General features: G+C 38.4%; 1 protein-coding gene across 2 annotated transcripts in view; it reads left to right on the top strand.

The window, feature by feature from the left end:
• The window catches only part of tcf12 (transcription factor 12), a 102279-nt gene that overhangs the window by 16137 nt on the left and 62991 nt on the right, over positions 1–23151 (top strand). For both annotated transcript variants that reach the window (XM_042493816.1, XM_042493745.1), the window contains exon 5: positions 9757–9859. In XM_042493816.1, the coding sequence (XP_042349750.1) occupies positions 9757–9859 (103 nt within the window). The remainder of the gene's footprint in view (positions 1–9756; positions 9860–23151) is intronic.

Below are 23151 nucleotides of genomic sequence, written 5' to 3'. Positions count from 1 at the left end.
GATCCTCCACTCTTTGAGCCCCAAAACTCGAAATTTAAGCCCAGCTCCCTTTTTGTACATTTAAACTGTGAAGCTAAAAAAAATCAATGATAAGTTTGCAGGAAATACTATAAGATGGTATAACTAAAGATTCTTTTCATTATAGAATAATTTGCTAATTGTTTTTTTGATAAACGGATTAATTGAGTAATTAATTTGAGCTGTCAAAAAATGATGAATGTACTCCACAGTTTCTCAGAGTGCAAGGCAACATTCTCAAATCTCCATTTTGTGACCATCCTAAAATATATTTAATTTACAATGAAATGAAGAGTTTCTTTTATAAAAGAACAAACTAAAAATGCACCAAAAAGTCCAAACAAATAGCATAAGAAACAAGCAACAGACGTCAAACAATCAGCCAATTTATAACAAAAAATCGAATCAGCAGCATTCAGTGACTGGACTTGTGCATAGTCCATAAACCTGTTTTGAAATTCTCCATCTTAATCATACAATATAGCTTCGGATGACTCTATAGCTAACAACAAGAGGCAGATGTTGTTATTTTTTTTGCTTGAAAAACTACTGAAACAGTTAATAAAATATCAAAATAATTGCTAGTTTATTTTCTGTTCATCAACTTATCGACTATTTGTTTTATATCTTATTAGGACTGTATCTTCTAAGATGGCAGTAACAAACTGTTGTTTGTGCATTTGAGAACTGCCTGTCAATCGTGGTGAAACAAGCCAATGCAGTGCCACTGCAGGTGATTCATGTTTTAAAGTCTGTTTGAATGACATTCACTGACCTCCATTTGGCAGATCTCCAAGGCCATTGGTTTGTTTCTCCACTGGTCAGTCATATTCTGTAAACGTCATAAACTACAAACGCATGATGACCAAAATCTCCTGGTTCGACTTATAGTCTTGTGCTCACAAATGGTTTAAACATGTTCATTGTTTTTGTAGATACTGCAGTAGTGTGTTTACAGTCAGTTGTATTTGTCACTGCTAATGGCACCCAGATACTATTTGATGATTTTTATAATAGATTTTGGGTTACAAATTTCAGCCCTCTTCACTAGTACTAAGAAGGCTTCTGCAGCCAGAGGCAAATACATCAACTTTTTCATGATCATATTAAAAAAAAAAACATTCGAAAATTGTGTTAAGGCAGACAGAAAAGCTGAAAAAGGGGGCTGCACTGACACATAAATGAGATAATAGTTTTCTGTAGCACATCGAAACACTTGTTTGTCCGTGACTCATATGCAGCTGGTTTGAAGCAAAAATTAATGTTTTTTCTTTCAGTTGCAGTGTTTGGCCACATTTTTTTTTTTATTCTGCAAGGAGAGGGTGTGTCTTCTGTGCAGCAGCAAGAAGACAACCAGGCACTGCAGAATATAACAAAAAAATGTATCAGCAATGAAGGATATATTAAAAAAGCCTTTGTTGTAGAGGCTGAAAGCCCTGATGAAGACCTACAGTGGTGGAGGCATGTTGGCTCTTTTAATGATTTAGCTGCAACAACCAATGATATTAAATATTTTCTTCCTTGTTGATATATTTTTTCTTATATTATGGAGTCCCTGGATATACTCTCTGTTTATCCATTTTTTCCTCGTTTTTAAGATCACCTGACACATGTTGATATATATTTAAGAACACAAATCATATAGTTATCTAATTGCAAATAATCGTTTAACCTCAGATTATATAATTAAGTTTTGTTTGTAATCACAAATCTACACAAAAGGTGATAATTTCATTAAAAAAAAGGATTCAGTCCTCTTAAAGCAACGCAAATTACTGACACTGACTTGCATTTTTTAATGCTTATTTACGTGGATCTGTTGCAACAAAGTGTAATAAATGTGGGTTGCTATTATTTAATAATAATAATAATAATAATAATAATAATACTATAGAAGAAAGTGTGCATTTTAAACTGAATCTCTTTTGTTCTGTTTAACTGGGAACATCTCACTGTTTGTGTGAGCAAGTGTGAACAGCTCTCCCCCTGTTTGTTTGTCTCTCACACATTGGTTGTTCTAGATGCCCTGTATGAATTTCATTTAATGTCAATCTCCTGTCACTTTCCATTAGATTTCAGTTAAATGTCAGAGCCACTCCGGCTGCGTTACCTTGTTTATTTCTCTGTGCCCTTCCCGAATGAACATCTACAGGCTATGGTAACATAGGCAGCTTGATTTGAATTATAAGACAGAGACGCTTGAGATATCTGTGCTCCAGGTGCATATAAATGAGTGTTTCTGACATTGTAAGGCACAACATCAGCCAGCAGACAGCTGTTTGCACCACCATAAGGCGTTCACACAAACAAGCACATGCCTCACTCTCCTCACTCAAACACAGCTGCATACACATCTTATATTGATACATACTTGATTCATATAGCCTATGAAAATGATGTCCTATATATTCTTCTTTTAGAAGTGAGCAGCATTTCTTATGAACCTCTGTAGTCAACAATAATTTGTTTACATGGTTTCAGTTCTCTGATTTAAAATTGCATTTTAATATTGTTACTACCACGATGAAGACAGTGCTTTTCTAGATATAATTAACCACTTAAATGGTGGCGAAATGATCTTCAGAGAAAAGTAGCAAAAGACGCTATTATGGCTGTCAGTCATTACTTGATGATCAGTATATCACAGTTATGAAAATATTAATTGATAATTTATTCATGTTTACATTTGAGAAGGGACAGTGTACATTTTATCCATATTCAAAAAAAATTGTAAGAATCTGAGTTAGCCAAAAACCTAGTTTTAATCGGCAGATGCCATCAGGCGTCCTAGAATAATAAATGTAATCCAGTATGTTCATTAGTTTAAAACATTAAGTTAGAAAGACATACAATACAGTTAGACAACAAGAGCAGATAAAATCCTCATACATGCAAAGGCACACGATGCAGGTACAGTATGAGTATAGTCATTATAAAGTTAGATAAAAGCATCCTGTCTTCAATATGGACGTTGTTGGTTCGCAATGAAACATTTCTGAACATTACACCTAAATAAATGACATAATGGGAACTTGTATTGATTGTGATGCTAAATTCCATTTATGAGACATTTATGAGAAATTGTTGCAGCATTAATTTGCAGAGTCAGGTGACTAAAAATGGAGCTGAGTTGTGTGTTGTAGACGACATTTGTCAACCAAAGTTGTAACAAAGTGTTTTAAGAAAAATTTAAAGGACTTTTCAAATAGTGAGGTAAGCTAATAAAAATGACAAATCCTGTGTTGTAGCATCGAAGCGTTCTTATTGTATTGCTGTGTCAAAGAGATGTTAAACTAACCCTAATCCTACAGAACTCATGTATGTCGTTGTTCTGTTTAAACTAATTTCTACTTTTTGCGCCCTCTTTGATCATCTTTCTAACCAACGGGGAATACAGAAATTATTGGCTTGTGCTGTTTAAGCAGTTTGTCTATTTTTGTCATCACAAATGTGTCAGATTTTCAATATGGAAATGAAAATTCTACTGAATAAGGAAAGCACCTGCAGTGAACTGACAAAAATAATGATGTGTAACGTAAGTGGGCAGACTGGCTAAATATAAACCATATAAGTCTACTTCCTACATGTTTTGCCACCTTGAACAAAAAAAAGAAAAAAAAGATGAGGGCTAGAGCAGAATGCTGCACACTTTTGGGCAAGTGGCCCACATTTACACCTCCAAGTATTGGCAATCTGATGTTGCCATTTTACTCAGATAATTCTTAAAGAAGTGTGTGACACTGAGTTGAACAAGTGTAGAACTCCTTCTGAACACGTGAAATCCCTTGAATGCAGAATTTTTCTCTGAAAACTTCTCGAAAAGCATTCCTTAATATCGGAAAGGTATAAATAATAAAGTAAAGTAATAGCTGCAGTGTCCTTACTGAGCTGAACGTTTTCATGTTTGAATCAAGTCTCTGGTTTGGGAACGTGGAAGGAGTTCAGTGCCAAAAAACATGGTGGAATACTAATAATGGCATTTAGATCTAGTCTAAGTTGTAAGATGTAACATTTTTGCATCAAAATCTCTAAAAATGACTAGACCTCTGTTAAATATTTTGTTGAGTTGTGTACTTATATTATCCCAAATGTTTCTCTATCCTTTATTAAAGGTAACGGGACCCTCTCTAGTTGCTCTAGCTGCGGGGGAAACACCAGATGCTTTGACAGATAGCGAGGAAGGAAGTTGGGGAGCCACTCTGTGTTGTGTATTCCTGTTTGTGTTGCTCAGTCATAATGAAGCAATGATTTATTGTAGGTATGTTTGCGTTGTGTTGTTGAAGCTGTCTCTGTAAACCGTAGATGTAGGGGTGAATGAAATGAAGAAGATAATAGGACAAGAAAAGAGGTAACGAGGGTAAATAGGTTATTGGTGTGGCATTTACATTGGCACCCATTTGGCTAGCATTATTGAAATAATAATAATCATGATGTGAATAAAACGTGTGAATAAAACTTAAATACATTACCTTTTCCATGAACATGATTTCTTCCGGAGTCACGCCACATAGATTTTCATCTGTGGTTGTATAACAATGAAGACAACAACTCCCACGATCCCATGCTACTTAACAATGTCATTAAAGTCCATATTTTGTTGTTACTTGGATTGAGAGACCCCCTGCATTGCTTTTCTGTGTCTGCGTGTTTGCGCAGATGATTGCGTCCCTTCGATTTTGAGATGTTTTTTTTGTCATTCTCTACTTCAGTGGTAACAGAAGTGTTGTGTTGTAGATCAAGCTTTGGTATATTCTTTTCTGAGGTAAAAATACTGACTGTGGTCATAAGATGTTTTTAGGAATGACTAGTTTCATTCCATCACTTTGTTAAATGAGAATCAAATAATTGATTAAAAATGAGACCTATTTCTCAAATTATGCTCCACTCACAATATCTGTCCAAGGTGCTTTGAAGAAATCCTCAGTGCTGCTTCTTTCAGTCTGTTAAAGAGGGAATTCAGTCTTGTCCCTGAGCTTGTTTGAGCTGGTGAGCTACGAGTGTGTGATCAGTCAACTGTGAACAGTCCCGAGCCCTGCCGTGCTGACCTTGGCTCCCAGCCAGCCGCTGTATCCTGGGCAGCTGTGGCTGTAGGCTGGCTGTCTGACAGTCGGGGCTGTGCCCACCGCCACCGCACGACAACCCCCACTTCCCCAGTGCCCTGCTCCGACTTGATACTTGACCCCACACGCATCCATCATGACCATATCATCTCTCCCCAAGCTGCCACATGCAGCCACACGTTCACCTGGGACGCAGCACAGAGTGTGGAAGAGATGACTTTATAAACGTCGTGGCGAGTGATTGGGGGATGAGGCGTGATCTCCGGCCTGCACGCTGCCACAGTGATCTGACAGTTATTTCGCCAATAGTGCCAACGCAGCCCTGTGGCAGCGATGACAGCGTGTGTTAGTGTCTCGGATAGATGTAGGCCACCAGTGTTTGGGAATGATGAAGGATCTGTGATTGATGATCCAACAGTCCTAGAGGACCAAACACACACACACACACACACACACACACACACACACACACACACACACACACACACACACACACACACACACACACACACACACACACACACACGCACACACACACACACACACACAGAGTCCAGATTGACACTGGCAGTCATAACAATTAAAGAAGACTTATTGAGTGATCAAAGTGCTCATCATCACAAAGTGCTTTCTAATATTTAGTTATAGCAGGTCTTCAATGTTTTTTTTTAGGCCAAGGACCCTTTAGCTGAAAGAGAGACAGAGCAGGAACCCCCTACTGCATTCACTGTATATTTTGAGTTGTACTTGAGATCATTCTCTGAATATTTTTTAGTCTTTGCTCGTTGGTGCTTGCCTGCAGCTGCTTAGTCAGCAGCTGTTGTAGCATGGCTAGGTCCATTAGCCTCCCACCCCTCACTGTCATTGGTGGTTTCTGAGGTTGACAGTGTGTCAGAGTCTCTTGCTCGAAAAGTAACAAAACAATCAATTATGGCTCACAATACCGTACACTGGAAATAATAATACACCTAACAGGCCAATATCTTTCAGTAGTATATAAATGTAAGCAAACTAGCTCACCTCACTAGTATAGATTGGTGTTGCACATGATTTAGCTCACATAATTGTAATGAATATATATTACGTACATATTGTATGAATTATGGCTGTCATTGTTAACGCGTTAATCGTGATGTGACTGAGGTCTACAGACACAACGTATTTTATTTTATTTTTTTAAATTGCAAGCTGACATTTCCGTCATCAAGACGTTGTACCAAGCTGAGTTTTAAAGCTGTAGTGATGATACTGGTGTCATATGAAACTATTAGAACTAAGGCATTCAGTGTAATGCTAGTTTGTCAGGAAGTGGGGTAAATAAGGCTCCAAAGTCAGGATACATCTTGGCGATGGAAAAATGGCATGGTCATTTCACACGGGTCCCTTGATCTTGGACCTCAAGATAACTGAATGAAAATGTCTTCTATGAGGTGTCCCTTTACAGGCATGTTCACTTTATGATAGTGGCATGCACTTTTATTTATTTGTTTATTAACAGTTTTGAAATGCAAAATAATGATTTTGAAAACATGCCATTAAAAAAATACATATATAAGTCGATTTTTATCTTCGCCAATATGTTGGACTCATGTTATGTGTATTTTTGAACGTATTTTAAATTTTTGAAAAAAAAACCAACAACAACAAAAAAACTCAAATAAAACTTAACTTATCAATTAATATTTGATAAGCCCCCCCCGTAACTCCCCCTCTAGAGGATCCAGGAGTTATAGGAATAGTTTGACTTTTGTATTTCATTTGCTATTTACGACATCTATTGTTCGTCTGTCCGTCCTGGAAGAGGGATCCCTCACTATCCTCTACCGCTCTTCCTGAGGTTTCTTCCTCTTTTTTTTCCCCGTTACAGGGGTTCTTTTTCAGGAGTTTTTCCTTGGGTGATGTGAGGGTCTAAGGGCAGAGGGATGTCGTACACTGTAAAGCCCTCTGAGGCAAACCATGTTTTGTGATAATGGGCTATATAAATAAAACTGACTTGACTTGACTTGACTTTTGGGGGAGCTCTCTGGCATTAGTGATGAGTGAGATGATAGGATAAATACCACTCTTATATCTGTCTGTTAAATGTAAGGCAGGGCTGCCAGATTGAAGACAGAGAAACAGCTGGTTTAAAATGTCACTTATTAACAGATTATATGTTCTTTATTTAAACTAAAAAAATGACAAAGCATAGAAATCACAATTCACAGTTTTCACAGTTTTTATCTCTTGGCTAAAAGCAGTTTTCAGGAGACTCCAGGAAGTCATTGGTCCCAAAAAATAGTCCGGCAAATAAACCCTCCGTAAAATGGCAAATTTTCATTATAACACTTTAATTTTTGTACCAGCTATATTGTGTAACTTACTGAGCTATAGGGGTTCTGAAAGGTGATTTTTATGGCCAGGCTAGCTGTTTCCCCTTGTTTTCTAGTAAGTTAAGCTAACCAGCTGCTGTCTATAGCTTTATTTTTTATGGACAATTATAACAGGGGTATCAATCTCATCAGCTAATTTGGTGCAAGAAATTCCTTTCAGTCTGTATTTTGAAGCGTTTTCCTTGTTTTTCTGCAGAAGAGAGGAGATGTTTTTTGCCTGCTTAGGTTAGCTGTGTGTATGTCTAAGACTGTGTGTGTTAGTTTGCTAGAGCCTCTCTCACGGGGCTGTTGTTGTTATTGAGTCTGTTCATGGTGTGATTAACAGTATGTGCGCGGCTGGCAGGAGCACAATAGGGAATCTCTGAGGATTCCCTCGACACAGCACAACACTCCACTGCCTTTGAAATTACTCCATCACCATCCACTCACAAAAAAAGATGGATAATAAGATTTACTTTTTTTTTGACTGTATGTTGAATGCAAAGGGTATGAGTTGGTGAAAATAGCTCTATAGAAATGCAAGCCCACTGCTGCTCGGTCCCCTCTGGTGGGAGTTAATGTAGTTTGGGCAGATGTATTTGACTGGAGCACAGGAGGATTTTCACAGGGCTTGGGATTAGCACTGTAACAGAGTATCTTTTATTACATGGGACCCCGAGTTTCAAAAAACCATACTGTGACCGATATTTAGACCTAAGCCCCCGAAGCTGATAACTGTCATGAAAAGGCACTGTCAAGCTGCAGGAGAAAAGGCAATTTTTTTAAGCTGCAGGTACCTTGGAATGATGCAGGATTGCATCTCTCTGTTTCTTCCTCTTTTGTGTAACACCACATTCTTATAAACTGTAAGGTGACATATAAACCTTTTATTTTATAAATAAAATAGTAGGATCTAAATAAAAACTTTAAGATTAAACATATATATATATATATATATATATATATATATATATATCTATATATATATATTATATATGATTTAGATCTTTGTTTTGTAGATGCATTGTAGTAAAGATAAAGCAAATGTTTTGACCAGGTCCAGCTTGGTATTAGCAAACAAACCAGCACGAATGTTTACAACAATCGCCTGCTTTGTTGGTGATGATAAGTTGGCAATATGAAGTTCATATACTGAGGAATTTAGTGACATATTAAATTTACAGCACAAATATACAGTACCTTAACAATAATAGCATTTGGTCCCCCTTTTTAAAAGCTGGGTTTGGCCATGATTTAAGTTTTACATTACTTTCCATCCTTTGGAAGAGCACTGAATCAGTGCTGGTTTTATACAAAACAGGCTCAAAAGTTGTCTCACAATGGTGTGGAAATTAATTGGTCTTTTTTAACAAGTAGATTGTGAAGCAGTTGATTACCAGCCACAACAACATTGCAATTGCTGGTATTGTTTTCACGTGTGTGTGTGTGTGTGTGTGTGTGTGTGTGTGTGTGTGTGTGTGTGTCATCATGGAATGGTGGCACCTGTTTTACCTCCACTGAAGCCATTTGAGTATTTTTCAAGGTGTTTATATTTTTCTGTCTGTGGATAGATTTTGTCAGTGTGTTAACAAGTGAACAGTTGCGATCAAAATGAAGGCTGAGTTCAAAGATGGCTGTTGAGCAAAAGGGCTCAAAGAAGGGGGGTTGGAAATAGGTAAGGGGCATTGCATTTAATAAAACAAGTAGAAATAATATACATTTTAATAATAATAGAAATAAACAAAATAAAATAAAAAGAATATAAAGAGTAACAGCAGCAACTATCATAACCACTTCCACCATCATCATCTTAATTGTAGTCTATAAAAACTGTGCATACATTAAAATTAGCAGTGGAGTATTCATAACAGATTCTAGGTAAAAGTAAGACTGAGAAGGTGAGTCGCTGAAAAGCCTCAGCTGATGTTGCTAGCCACAGATTCAGATAAAACATAAAGGGAGGCATTGAAGGCTGGTAGCGTTCACATCCACAAGGCGTGACGGATCTTTGATAAGGTTAAAAAAACATACCATTTTTATTTCCTCTGCACAAACACTGAATATCTTCATGTCACATAATGGTGTTGTATGGTGAATGTATTATTAACGTCAACCAACAGTCAGAATGTCAATAACAGAGATGTAAAGATCTGTTTCTATTTTCTATATCTTTAATTTGTGTGTTCTTTTAATAGACAACAATAGGGACAGCTCATTAGCAGCACAGACCAGTTGTGCTCTTCTCTTACTAATTAGTACAATGGCATATCACTCAATTAGTGAAGTTGCCCAATAATGTGCTTAATATTCTGATCTCTTCCCCCCAGGGTTTCGCTGACAGCCCTCATTATAGCGATCATTTGAGTGACAGTCGATTAGTGTCCCATGAAGGATTGTCCCCAACACCTTTCATGAACTCGAACATAATGGGTAAGTAAGTGATTCTCTTCAACTCACCCCGCACATGCCCTTTGGTAGTGGAAAGACATCCTTTTAGAAAATTGCCTGATTGAGGTTAAAGCACATCATGCATCTCGAGGTAGCAGTACTGAAAGGCTGCGGGGCTATTTTTTTTCCATCCATCTCCTGCTGTCTTTATTTCCTCCCTTAATCCCCCTCTCCCCTCTCTCTGTATCTCACTCTTCCTCCTCCTGTGATGACCCTCCCCCAGGCTAGAAGTCACGCCATCAGTATAGCTTTCCGTCATAAGAAGCCGTCTCCTAGACATCAAAACTGCCCTCAGCAACTTCCATTGGCAATAGCGATTTTTGGGTGTGAGGTTAAACAGACTGTTGTAGCCTCTCACGTACACTCATCTTGGAATACATTATGGCATATTTAACAGTGTTCAGTATTTCTTGCTGTCTTCACCTTTTGAAGATGTGGAACGATGCTTGTCCTTATTGTTTTTCTTGATTCAACCATCTCCTGGTTTCCTGATATAAATGAAAAAAAAATCCATATCTTCATATAATATTTAATTTTCAGAGCAGATCAGTGGTGGATCCCTTTCATGTTAGTATTTCTTAGATGTGACACACCTCCACAGCCCTATCAGATTAGCTCAAGTACCCTTTCATTGTCACCATCCTTCGTGTTCCAAATAGGAATAATTTGAATAGCTTTATGTGGAAATAATCATTACAGAACTATTGGTGTAATTTTATAGTACATCTGCATCAGCTGAAAATGACTTTTTACACCAAAAACTATTCTGAGGGGGAAATCAGCTAGTTTAATACACTGATTAACTCACCATAACACTAAAATGTTACATTAATAATGCATGTGCTTACCATATATAATAATAAAGGGGCTCGCTTGTGTTGCTCCCATTTTGTTTGAGCGAGGAACAAGATGTGATTGAAGACTAGCGGGCTTGTGCTTTATTTGTTTCAAAAAGATTTCTCTCTTAGATTAGGTAGGGTTAATATTACGTCTGAACGGTTGTTGGGAGACCTCTGGTGTCTTTAGGCTAATTGACTTAGCTTTTGCCCTGCTCATAAAAGGTAAAAGCTTATATTAAGGTAACTCTGCGGTGTGGAATGGTTGCAAAACGTCTCGATATTATAGCATTAAATAGATGCTTTATTTTTTTTGTGCAGCAAAAACAGAACGGCCCCTTTTAAAGTCATAGTAATGGACCATGGGTTTATCTAGACACTTGAAAGTCTAACTTCCCATAAAGAAAACTGCCAATGTACATCATGTATGTAAGTTTAGACATGACATGTTTGAGTGATCTTTTATACTTGACATTGTATATCCTGGGATGCGACTGCTATTCATGCGTACATTGCAGTGCTGATGATGAAATGAGATATTTTGCGGCCCTAGTTCCAAGTATGTTCTTCTCAAACTGGATGTTACTTGATACTATTAGTAATGAAGAAATTATAGTCATAACTTTAACTTTTATATAATGACATAAATGTGATGTGATGTGATGATTCCAAAGTTGTCAATGTTTAGGCCCGGTCTCTCTTTTTAGTTGCAGAAGCTTTACAATTTAGCCATTTATCTGTTACAAACTATTTATACTTCTCTGCCTGCTTTGGGACCAGTTTTTACAGACTCTCATTCACAACATGTGGTGTTTAGGTGTAACAGCTGACTCAGAGTGGTGGAGGTGTGGTAGCTGGTAATTTATTGACTTTTGTGTAAATACATTTACTAAAGATCAGCCTATTTGTTTACTTTCCAATTGAACATAAATATATGGATGATTTAATTAACTGTCCTAATTAACAGTTTTTGGGCATAGAAGCTGATGCGTTGTTGATGTACCTAAAACAATGTGACAGCCACTTATTTAGCATGCAAGTCACAGTAATTTTAGTTATAATGCATAGGAAAAATAATTGTTTGGAAGACGGCTCTGCTGTTACTTACAGTTTTCAGATTATTTGCAAAATTCGTTGTAGATTTGTGATGTGCCAGTTTCTGTTGGCAGATCTGGCTCTAAACCTTTAGGGGGTCATCTTTGTAAATTTTGAAACTGTTCCACATGCTTGACTTTTTCAGCAGCATGCTAGCGTGTCTGACAGCCTATCGTAGCTGGTCAAACTGTCACTCAGAACTAGTTATTGTGATCACAAACTGATCACAAACATACCCCCTTTTGCATCAGCATACTCTCTTTCTGACCAAGTTCTCCTATTATAACAATTAAAAGCTGTGTGTTGAGCAGATCCTTGGCCCGGCATTATTGTGATGTGTAACCACTTGACAGTTTTATGGCTAACTACATCTCAGCTCATTATGTAATGACCCTGGAGACTGGTTTCCAAGAAAAGCGATTAGTTTGCAAATGGGTGCTGCTAAATTGAAACAAAATCTTATCTTTCTTGTAATTGATCACATGACTGTTAAACACACTGCTTATCCCTCCCCCTTTTCAACTGCGTCTGTAATTATGCTTACGAGCTGCAGAATATGGATGTGATCTGTTGCAGTGATATGTCAGATTTAGACAGGGTGATTGTAAAGTTGGAATTGCCTGTGCTTATCTCAGGCTAGGAATTCAAGATGAGCGTGGTCTTATTAAATTGTTTTTTCCAGTAATATCGAGGATTTACATAGATTTATGGAGGTTTCAGCGCCCTCATTTAATCATGTCTGAAGGGTTCTTCCTCATCAATGAACAGGATAGAACAACCACACAACAGTGAAACATACAGTTATACTATAACTTCTCCTGCAGTCGTAATAATAAAGGTCGTAATAAAAGTAATGATTGAGTCCAGTCAGCCATTACAGTTCCTAAATCAAATGAGTTGTTTGAGATGAAGTAACACCTTAACATCTCTGTTTTTTGTTACACAGCATACAGAATAATTTCCAAACTTTTTGAGTTGGCCATATAATCCGTCATTCCATTATCTGAGTTTAATTTTGGGCGACATGACAAGCAAATGATTTGCCTGAGGCTTTGTGTGTTGGACAATAAGATATGTGCAAGTGTACTGGTAGATCACTTTTGTTGCTTGTTCTGTTGCTTACTACACAATTGTGGGATAAAAGGATTGTTTTCACGATTGGACTTTCTGGTGGTGCATCCTCTCACTGTCCCCTGTTATCAACACAGTGCTGTTTTTGTGGCCTGAATCCATGCTAATTTTAGATATCTCAAAGTTACTGTCTATTCTCATTAGGGATGCAAGAATTATTTTCATTGTTTTCACGATTAATTGATTAATCACTTGGTCTATAAAATGTCACAAAATAGTGAAAATGGCCATTTCGATCTGTAAAAGGCCAAGGTCGTGTCTTTTAATGTCATGTTTCATCTTCCAAAACCCAAAGATATTCTGTTAAATACTCAACTTGAATTGTTTCTTTATTGTTGCTGCATATATTGAAGGCGTGTAAGGAAAGTAGGTGGGTGTGATTCTGAAACAAATATGGAGGAAATATACAGCATATTGAAGCACAGCTTAAAATATGCTTTTACACATAATATGGAAGAAAAATCGTAATGTTTCCTTTTTACTAAATTAACTGAACAGCCAGATTGATGAAAAGATTAAAAGAATAGTTTGACACGTACTATCATAACCAGAATTATAGAACAGTACAAATTATCTATCATAGCTTCTATGAAGATCATGAACAGGTAGTGTGGCAGGTAATAATACTTATAACAAAAGACCCTTAGTTTAACCTTTAGTGAAACAACCAAAAAGATCTATAGAACATGAAACAGGTTTGCCTTATTGTTCAGTGGCCTTTTTTACACTAGCTGAGTGTGAATCAAGTGTCAGAAAGTGAAGACGGCTCTGGATCCTGGAATTTACTATTATGGCTTTACACATCGAGTCAACTTCAATCAGCTGGCAAAACAACCTAATTAAATGCATTTCACCTAATGTTACCTCACGTCTTCTGTTAAAATTTGAACTTGAAAACTTAGCAAAGAGGTTGTTGGTTGTCCACCTGTGTGAGACAACATAACTAGTTAGCAGTTTGTATTTATGAATTGAAAACGAAAAGCAAATCTGAAATATTAACAAATCTAACTAGCTAGTTTCATAATTATTATGTTTAAATCTAAGCATTGAAAACCAATCTGGAATATGTTTGATGTAAATAGGACCCTTATGACCTCCTCATGTTTCCTGCCTCTTATTCAGGGTATTGTTCCTTAAGGGAAGTGCCCATTCTATTACCCTGATGACAAACTTTCCATGTTTACATGATTTAGTTTATCAGCACAGTCGATCTAAACCATGCTTTGTATTATAAAACGCAACACTGATTACAAATTTCCTTCCTGGAAAAACAAAAAATCAAGTCTTTTCTTTTGCTGTTGCGAGAAACATCACTTAAGTGAAGTCATTTCTCTTTTGTGTATTAAAAAATACTGCTGCTTAGCCCAATAGCTCAAATTTTATTTTATTTAAATTACAAAAGCTCTAGAGTTTGAACTCCATGGAGAAAGTCATTCTGGAAAAACATTTTTTTCTTAAGATCCAAATTGAAAAACAGACCACTGTGAAAGTCTGATCCTCTGTAACCTCTGTGATGAAAATAATGTCAAAATAATTAGAATGTAGATCAAAGAAACCAGAGACAAACGTTAACTATGCATTACATGATGTTCTGGTCTTACATATTATGATTTGCATGTGGTTGAAATTTGGTGTGCTCTACAAACTACAAACACTGGACCAACAGTGGACCTCTGTACTGCTCAAACTCTCAGCCACTGGAATAATGGATAATTCAGTGTGTATTGTATGAAGTATTGTGTATGCATTGATTTACACTGTCAGTTTTTATTAAGTGTGCTCAGGATGGCGTGACTCATAGTGACCAGTAATCCCTTGTACACAGTGGGACAATGAAAACATTAATCATGTCAGTGTGTATGTAGCTACAGTAAACATTAGGATGTAAACATTTCCAACAAAAATCCAGCTTTAGGTTCTATGGATGGGAAGTAGTGACTGAGGTAAACCAGTCATAGTGGGTATCAGATAGCTCACAAGAGAAGTGTGTGTGGGGGTGGTTGAAGCTGAAGAATGGGGTTGGGGTAAATGTCTGGGGGAGCCACTGACTGTTTAACGGTGACACTATTCTCCCCCGGGGCCAACTCCCGTGTTACTATGGATGAGCTGGTCTGACCCTCACGTGCATCGTAGCCCCACCCTCTTGTGCGACAATCCTCTTACTAACCCCAACGTCATCCACTGCATGCTGCCGGACAGGTGGCAGCCACATTGTTCATGCCTATTGTAGAAGGGTACTATAGACAAACTTTTTCAGTCTCAACCATTTCAGTCCCTTTACCTCAACCGCTCGTCACATGCGTTAAATCTGAGGTGTTTTCAGATCAAGCACAGCTTGGCCTCTGTCGGCTCCTCCAAAACATCCCGTGAATTCACACCAGCAGAAATTATATTATTGCAGTTATATAGTAATCATATTTTATTGTTATCCTGATATATATTAAATATATCGTTTAAAATATCTCTTTCCCGGGGTGCCCGGTGGCTCAGTGGGTAGAGCAGGCCTTGTACAGAGGCTGTGTCCTCGCAATAGTGGCTACAGGTTCGATTCTGGCCTTGGCCCTTTGCTGCATGTCTTCCCCTCTCTCTCCCCCTTTCACACTTCAGCTTTCATATCAATTAAAGGCACGAAAGCCCCCAAAAAATAATCTTTAAAAAATAAATACCTTGCAATATTGTGATACTATTTTTCATAACATTGGCATTCAAATTTGAAGTCATCATTTGAATGCTTGTGCTGTTTAATGCTCTTTAACCTCTATTTCTGAACATTAGCAGATAAAGATAAGCCCACACTTACGTTGTTAGTATACTGTTTGTAGATTCCAGTGGTGGTTGCGTAGGATTCATTGTTTGTTACGTTATCCAAACATTTCCCATTACTCCAGAGCGTTGTGGAGTCCAACTCTCAAACTTTATTAAAAAAAGATAGATGCAATCATTACAAAAAAAAATCACATGCTTCTATCTAAAGAAATTTTCTGCTTCAATTTATATTTGTTGGCATTCAGCCTTTCAAAAACGTTTTCACTTGAGTCAAAAAACTGGTTGTTCTCCAACTTACTGAAAAGAAAGGGAGACATGCTCCTGTATTAACATCTATCAGCAATCAAACAGCACCATGAATTACATTTATATAACCAAAATAGCAATAAAATATCGAATTTGCCTTTAATGCTATTGCAGTAGTACTTAATGATTGTATATACATATATATATTATGTATCTGCATGCACAAAAAGACGTCATCACTCTCATACCAACAAAAACTGAAGAAAGATGTCAAAAAAAAATACCAGTTTTAAAGCAATTTCATTGAGAATTTTGTTCAAGGATTATTTTTTTTTGGATGATGATGACAGACATTCAAAACGTCATTCAAAAACCTCAATGGAAGCTTTGAATGTAAAAAATGACATTCAGTACAACTCTACACTGAAGCGTTTATGTGTAACAGTTACACATCGCTAATTATCCGAGTATTTAAATTCTCATCATGTTGTTTCTAATGATGTGACATTCAGCAATGACTTGAAACCGTGATTGGGTCAGACAAACAAAAGACCAGTTTTTTATCCTCCAGCTGTTCTAGGATTATACATTTATCTTTTAAATTCAAATGGTTGTTATTCCCGATTGTCTAACGTTCCCGTGTAGCTGATGAGTTCAATGCATGTAAATTACTGAGCCTCTCTTCCTTCTCTGTATGTAGTAACGCTTGACTTAAGGTCTTCAGCAGGTCTTGTAGTGGAGAGTTGTTTCTCATTGAGTTGCTCTAATTGTGTAGCCACAGGGATAGCCAACAGTTCATAGCCCTGACAAGGAATAGTTAGATCTAATTACCTGCTAAGATTTTTTCTTGTGGTGTTAGCTTGATGACGGGGAGTCAGTGGGGGAGGTTGATTTCAAGCAATCTGGGCAATTACCACAGGCGATGAGCTGAAAGAGCTGCACTCTGCTCTTTTACTTCACGCTGTATCATGATTGGATGTGCTTGTGTATGTGAGAGTGTGTGCGCTGCTTAATGTTTGCTTTTTTGTCATTATTTACCTAATGGACTGATATTGTTTTCCACCAAGTGTAGAAAGCCTTTTGATTCTCTGGCCTAACCTCAGATGATGCTTTAAAGTTCCTGAGCTAATTAGTGAGACAGGGTTGATGTAGCTTTTCACAGCTGCCATTAGTCACAGTTCGTGGCCCTTTATTGGAATAACTAGGAAAAGTCTTATGGGGACATCAAAAGACCTATGAAATCCATTATTTTTACATTATTGTTTAGGCTAAAATTACCGGCTATATTTCTATTCTTATATGTTTTTAAGTCAACTTTTTTTCACAGCCTTGCTATCCGCCTGGTTCTTGTTAATGACTTGGCCTGGCTTAAAAGGCAAGGACCATAAAAACAACATGGTTGCAGCTGCATAGTTGTCCAGAAGCAGAAAAGTGTCTGTCTGGATTTCTGTCTGTTTGTGACACACGTTCACATGTTCTTAGTCTTCAAAAAGTCCAGGAGTAAAGCTTGATCTCTTGTCTATATCACACTCTGTGTCATGTCAATGTTTATTGTGATGAATTGTGATTGAATATAAATTAATCTGAAGCCCTACATAACTTTCAGAATACAACAGCTAGGCCTGTCACATTGACTTTTGTTTGACAATATACTGTATTGTACCAGAGATAATCACCATAAACACTTCAAAAGTGCAGTTGCAGGCTGCTTCAGACTGCTGAGCTGCGTTGTGCTTTGTTGTGAGTGTGTTATTTTTCATGCAATCTCGGAAAAATAGATGTGAGATTCAATGAATTACAAAAAAAGGGACAATTGCCGTGCCCCAATTCTTATAACAGTCAGGAAAACCCTACTGCTGATTCCGACATCATGTTGACTTAAATGTCGGTGTTGTGTAAACAAACATCCATTAACATAATGGGCAATATCGAGGTCAGCCAAATGTTTGAGGTCATGTCCCTATATTGTACGATAAGTTGCTGTAATAGATATCGTGACAGGCCTACAAACAGCTGACTGTTTTCCTTTGATGTTTTCCTCCTACTCCGTAACTGTGGTAGCGACTTCTTATGCATCAGCTCTTTCCAGCCATGTGCCCGAGAGTGTGATATCACAACTGCTGAGTCGTACTTCCATCCTCACGTTCCTGCGGTGTGCTCCATACATATTACTCAAACAGCTTTAGCCCTTCATGAAACTAATCAGTTTAACGTTGTCATCAAGACATGCGTGCAGCCGCATGCATCCTGCTTCCAGCCCATCCACATACACATGTGACCATAATGTGACTACCTGTCATTCTGTCTCACCCGTTGCTGCACACCACCTTGCACTGCACGTACCAGCAGAATGTGAGTGCGTGTTGCAGGTGCCTGTGACCCATAGCCACAGGTAGAGACAATCTCTGTATAACTAAACTCTAAAGAATCCTCATATTAGTTGTACAGAAGAGTAAAAGTCACATTAAACAGCTTTCTCTTCTTGTAATATAACTGCTGCATTGCCTTGGTCTCTGTTCCCATGCAGTTAATTAGACAATAAGAAAAAGTCTAGACTGCACAGTACTAATGTTACACTTTTAATTCATTGCAGAAAAGCTCCCTTTGTTGTATTGTCACATATTCTAGACTTGTCATCTTACTCAGTGAAAAATAACACGAGCAGCATTTTTCTAAAATAATCTGTTTGTTTAGTACAATCAGAAATTTGTCTCATGTGACCAAATAAATTATCAAAAACCTGCTAATGACTTAATAATACTTATATGACTTGCATGCAAGGTTTTAGGAGCCTGTGTTGCTGTTTATCTTACAGAGGTTCCACGATCTTGATATTCCTGCAAAAGTCGTGAAATTAGAGAACATGTTTTCCAAACCTGGAAAGGATTTGTAATTAGGTTTTAGGGGGTAAAGTTTGAATATACATTGTTTTGGCTGTTGTTAAAAATATGCTCACAAAAGTCCCCAAAATGTTGTTTAGTGTTAACGCGCAACACTTTCCTTGTATTACTATTTTATAATCAAGTGCTGCTCTGTGTGACCATTGAAATGTCATCAGTGTCTTGTGATGCTCGTAGACCAGACGGGCATCGTATTATCACCGTATTTCACTCAATCAAATACCCTTTTTTGTTTCATTCACCAGGTATCGTGGTCTGGACAACTATGTATAGATGTCCAAGTAAGCTATATCTGGAGAGTATCTTGGATAATCCACTAGGATGAGGGAGGACTGAAGGGACATGACGGCGATGGTTTAGTTGTAATATTATGCAAATACGTCAGATCAATAATGTTGGCCTGGACTGATATCATGGATGCCATGATTTGGTTATCGTACGCTGTGTATTTGTATGCGCTCTCTCTGTAGTTTAAAGCCATAATGCATGCTGGTAAAGAGAGAGTTAAACACTGCTAGAACCTAAAATTTGCATCATATTAGCATTCAGTCAGTGTTTGATGCTGTAGTTGTTTCCTTCCCTTGTCAACAAACTGTGTAAACAAAAATCTTCCTTCTTGCCTTTTACTGGCTTTATTTTTTAAATATATATTTTTTAAATGGTTTATAACTAAAAATTACATTATGGAGCTGTTTTGGTAATACCAGAAAAGGCATTTCACAACCATGCTCCATTTGGGTAGACTTTTGCACTAGAACAGAGTTAATCTCATTCAGTCTTTTCCCTTTTTTATTCATTGTTCCTCAGCTCCTGGTGAAGTGTCAAATCCCACATCACACTGGCATCCCCAGTGTGTTTTTACTGGGGCAGGTGTCCTGCTAATGCTTCGCCTCATGGGAGACCTTCATCAGACCCGGGCTGTGAGTGTGGCCAGGTGCTGTTCAGGTGTGCGCTCAGTTTCCACTGTAGTGTGGGTCACAGGTGCTGCCAATGCTGCTCCCACTCCCCGCTCTGTCGTTCATACCCATATACACACACATGCATACACGCGCGCACACACACACACACAACTTTCACAGTCAGAGCTGGATAATGTATTAACTCATGGTAAACAACTTTTTTTCACATTTACTTTATCATAACTGCAAAATGTATGTACGTACTGTATATATGACCAGAACGGAGAGCAGGGGAGGAAAGACGAGGCGATGTGGCGCAGTACAGTTTAGTGGATGTAGCCGGTCATTATGCAGAGCTGCAGGGTGTGCTTATCTATTACTGCGGTCAGTGGAGCATGAAGAGCTGAAGACGAGCTGAAAGGGCGCAAATCCCTTTTCTCCATCCACATGCCGCCCACACATCTCCCTGCACACACCCTAGCCTTCCCCGCCTTTGTGCTTCTCTTAGCCCATCTTGGCCCTGCCCAGCCCTGACCCTGCCTTCTCTGGGCCCTGGCCCCCAGCATGCGACTGCGGAGGCTGCCCAGCTGCAGAGGATCAGCTGTAGTCTCTGTAGGCCTGGAGGGCTGTCTCTCCAAAGAGGAAGGAAGAGCTGGGGCATAGCCGAGATATGATGACATAACAAGTTTTTTGGAAGCACCACAATGATTTATAATTGGTGGAAAGGTGTCTTCATGTAGCTCATTTGACTACTTTTTATATGAGAGAACGTTATGATATGTTTGTCGACTGGTTATAAAAGCCTAGGAGTTTGCGCGTAATACTATACATATGCATCTGCAGATGTTTGCATAACTAAAATTCTGTCTTAAGAACTTTAAATACAAAGTGGTCAAAACAAATTAAGATAAATCCACATTCAGTCTCTAAGACCCATTGTGCATGTTGACCTCCTCATATATCCCACATTTAGCTCTCTTTTTTGCTCTTTTCCTCTCTTTCTCCCCTCCCCCCCTTTCTCCCGTTCCTCCAGCCTCATGCTGCCTGCAGCTGATGCCAAGAAGAATGTTAGAGATTATTTAATACAAGAGCAAAGCTAAAAGGGAAATGATTCATTCAGAAGAGTTACAGTTAGTGGAACAATTAAAGTCTGCTGACTTCAGTGCTTGGTGCTGGCATTTCTGACAGCATTCATTATTGTATCACCATGTAGTTCAATATACACCAAAAAAACCTAGAGACCATTGAGTTGTCACATTTTCTGTCTTAAATCTTCTTTGCAGAAAGCCATACTTACTGTGTAGAACTGTAAACACAAACCATGCAGCTGTATGTGGATGGCTGGACACATTATTCATATAATCTCTTTACATAGCAATCATATTGTGACGTTGATGCATTATGCACATTTGGCACAGCCTTTAGCACTCCTGGAATTTACAGATCTTGTCTTGAGAGCAATAAAGCTAAGCTTCATTTGTTTTCAATAGAGAACAACCTGAAAAAATGCCTCTGTGTTCATAATCTCATTTTTTAGGTGAAAAATTTTGTTGTCTGTTGTGCAAATGCAAAAAAAAGCAGCACATTATTACTGAAAAATTACACCACCCACTGTGTACCTTGTCTTTCCAAGAATGAGGCACCTCATTGGTTCTAATAGGATAGAAAAACGCACTTGAGTATGAAATAAAAGACATGCTTGATCGGTACAGAGAGGTATGACAGATGACATTTATGGAGATGTGTATACATGAGTAGAGGTCTGCTTGTATGTATCACAAATAGGATCAACTTTTTAACGTTTACCCCCATAGAATTAGAAGTTTCCCACACATTATTTAATTTGTGGCGGCTCTGTAGATTAAAAGATCTGACACCGGGTTTTGATTCTATATTTTTGGACTTGGACCGTTTAGTAGCAGTGCAGCTGAAATATATATTTTGTTAAATATAAATTCTCATTGATTGCACCACACATTCAGAGCACAGGGCATACTGTGGGCACAGACAGAGCAGCAGAATGTTAAGCGCAGTGAAAAGCCACTTTTACACAGAGATCACTCTTTAGGGCTACAACGAAGTCCCCCTTTATAGCACCCCTGCATTTTTACACAGATTCAAACGATGGCGGCATCATTCTGCTTCAGTGAATGATTGTACACTGAATAGCGGCATCCCGCAGTCAGAGGAGGCACGATGGGCATGACATTTAACGCACAAACGTCCGCCTCTAGCGTGACGAATAATAAACGTGTCGACAGCGTTTTCTAAACAATAGCAAAGGCATAACATCTCAGTCACACTTATTTACCGTCTCTGTGTTATGACAGCTGATCTCGTCCTGTGCTCGGAGGGTAAGGAGCTCCTGAATCTCTTTGTTTTCCCATTTTGCAGACATTTACGGCCTCTGTTCTTCTTCTTCATATTAGCCGCTATCCTAACAACTAATTTTTAAATCCAAAACGCAACAACATTGTCAAAACATCACACTCCTGCCGCCCATAGTCATGTCTTCCCGGCTTTACGTCTTATACAGAGCTCTTTCCGGCACTATTACTACCTCTGTTCGCGGTTCAGAGGCAAACCACTCTGTCCCCCCCGTCCACGATCAGACGTTATAAAACGGCGAAGCGGTGTAATGGTGTGATATTCATGCCTTGAACAGGCAGTGTAAATGCGGCAACAGTGAAACTTAAATGTCAATTGCGCTAAAAGTTTACAGTCAATCTCTTTTGCAGCAGCTACTTCTCTCATCCATCGATATGATCTGATCAACTCTGTCTGACAGATCATCAAATCTGATATTCACCCTCCGTGACTCAAACTCCTCAAACTGCTGCTGAGGAAAAAAAGAAGTCATGACAAGTTCTGCCTGCACTGAATCCACGGACCTGCAAAAACATCCCCACATTTAGAAAGGGGATATTGCAGGTTGGGCACATATGGATGGATCCCTCCTTCCTTTTTTCTCTCTACCTGAAACAGAGTAACTTTTTTACTGCAACATGATGAATGCTTAAAATTGACCCCTGATTCACTGACATCAATCAAGTTAGATTTTAGTTGAACTTTGTAAAGCTGTCCTCAACCAAAGCATTTAATCTGAAAACACATCAAAGGTTGAGTCCTTTGTTGAGATGAGCCACAGAAAACCTGGCCCACAGTTGTTGGTTAGCTGTCGTGCCCACCGCTCCTAACCCCCGCCTCCATTTTTTCCACAGTCACAACTGCTCTCCCAGGCGCCCTGTGTCCATGCTGGGTGTGCTGACAAACAAAACACTAGATAATGTTACACTCCCTTCTTGTTGGACTGTAGTGTGTTGTGATTGGTTAATAAAATGCAAACATTTGTTTCGCCTTTACTCCCACTTGACAATGCCTGGCACAGCCCTGAGAGTGTG

The sequence above is a fragment of the Plectropomus leopardus genome, chromosome 1 (genome assembly GCF_008729295.1).
Source record: "Plectropomus leopardus isolate mb chromosome 1, YSFRI_Pleo_2.0, whole genome shotgun sequence".
Lineage (NCBI taxonomy): Eukaryota > Metazoa > Chordata > Actinopteri > Perciformes > Serranidae > Plectropomus > Plectropomus leopardus.
This window is presented reverse-complemented; position numbering and strand designations above follow the sequence as displayed.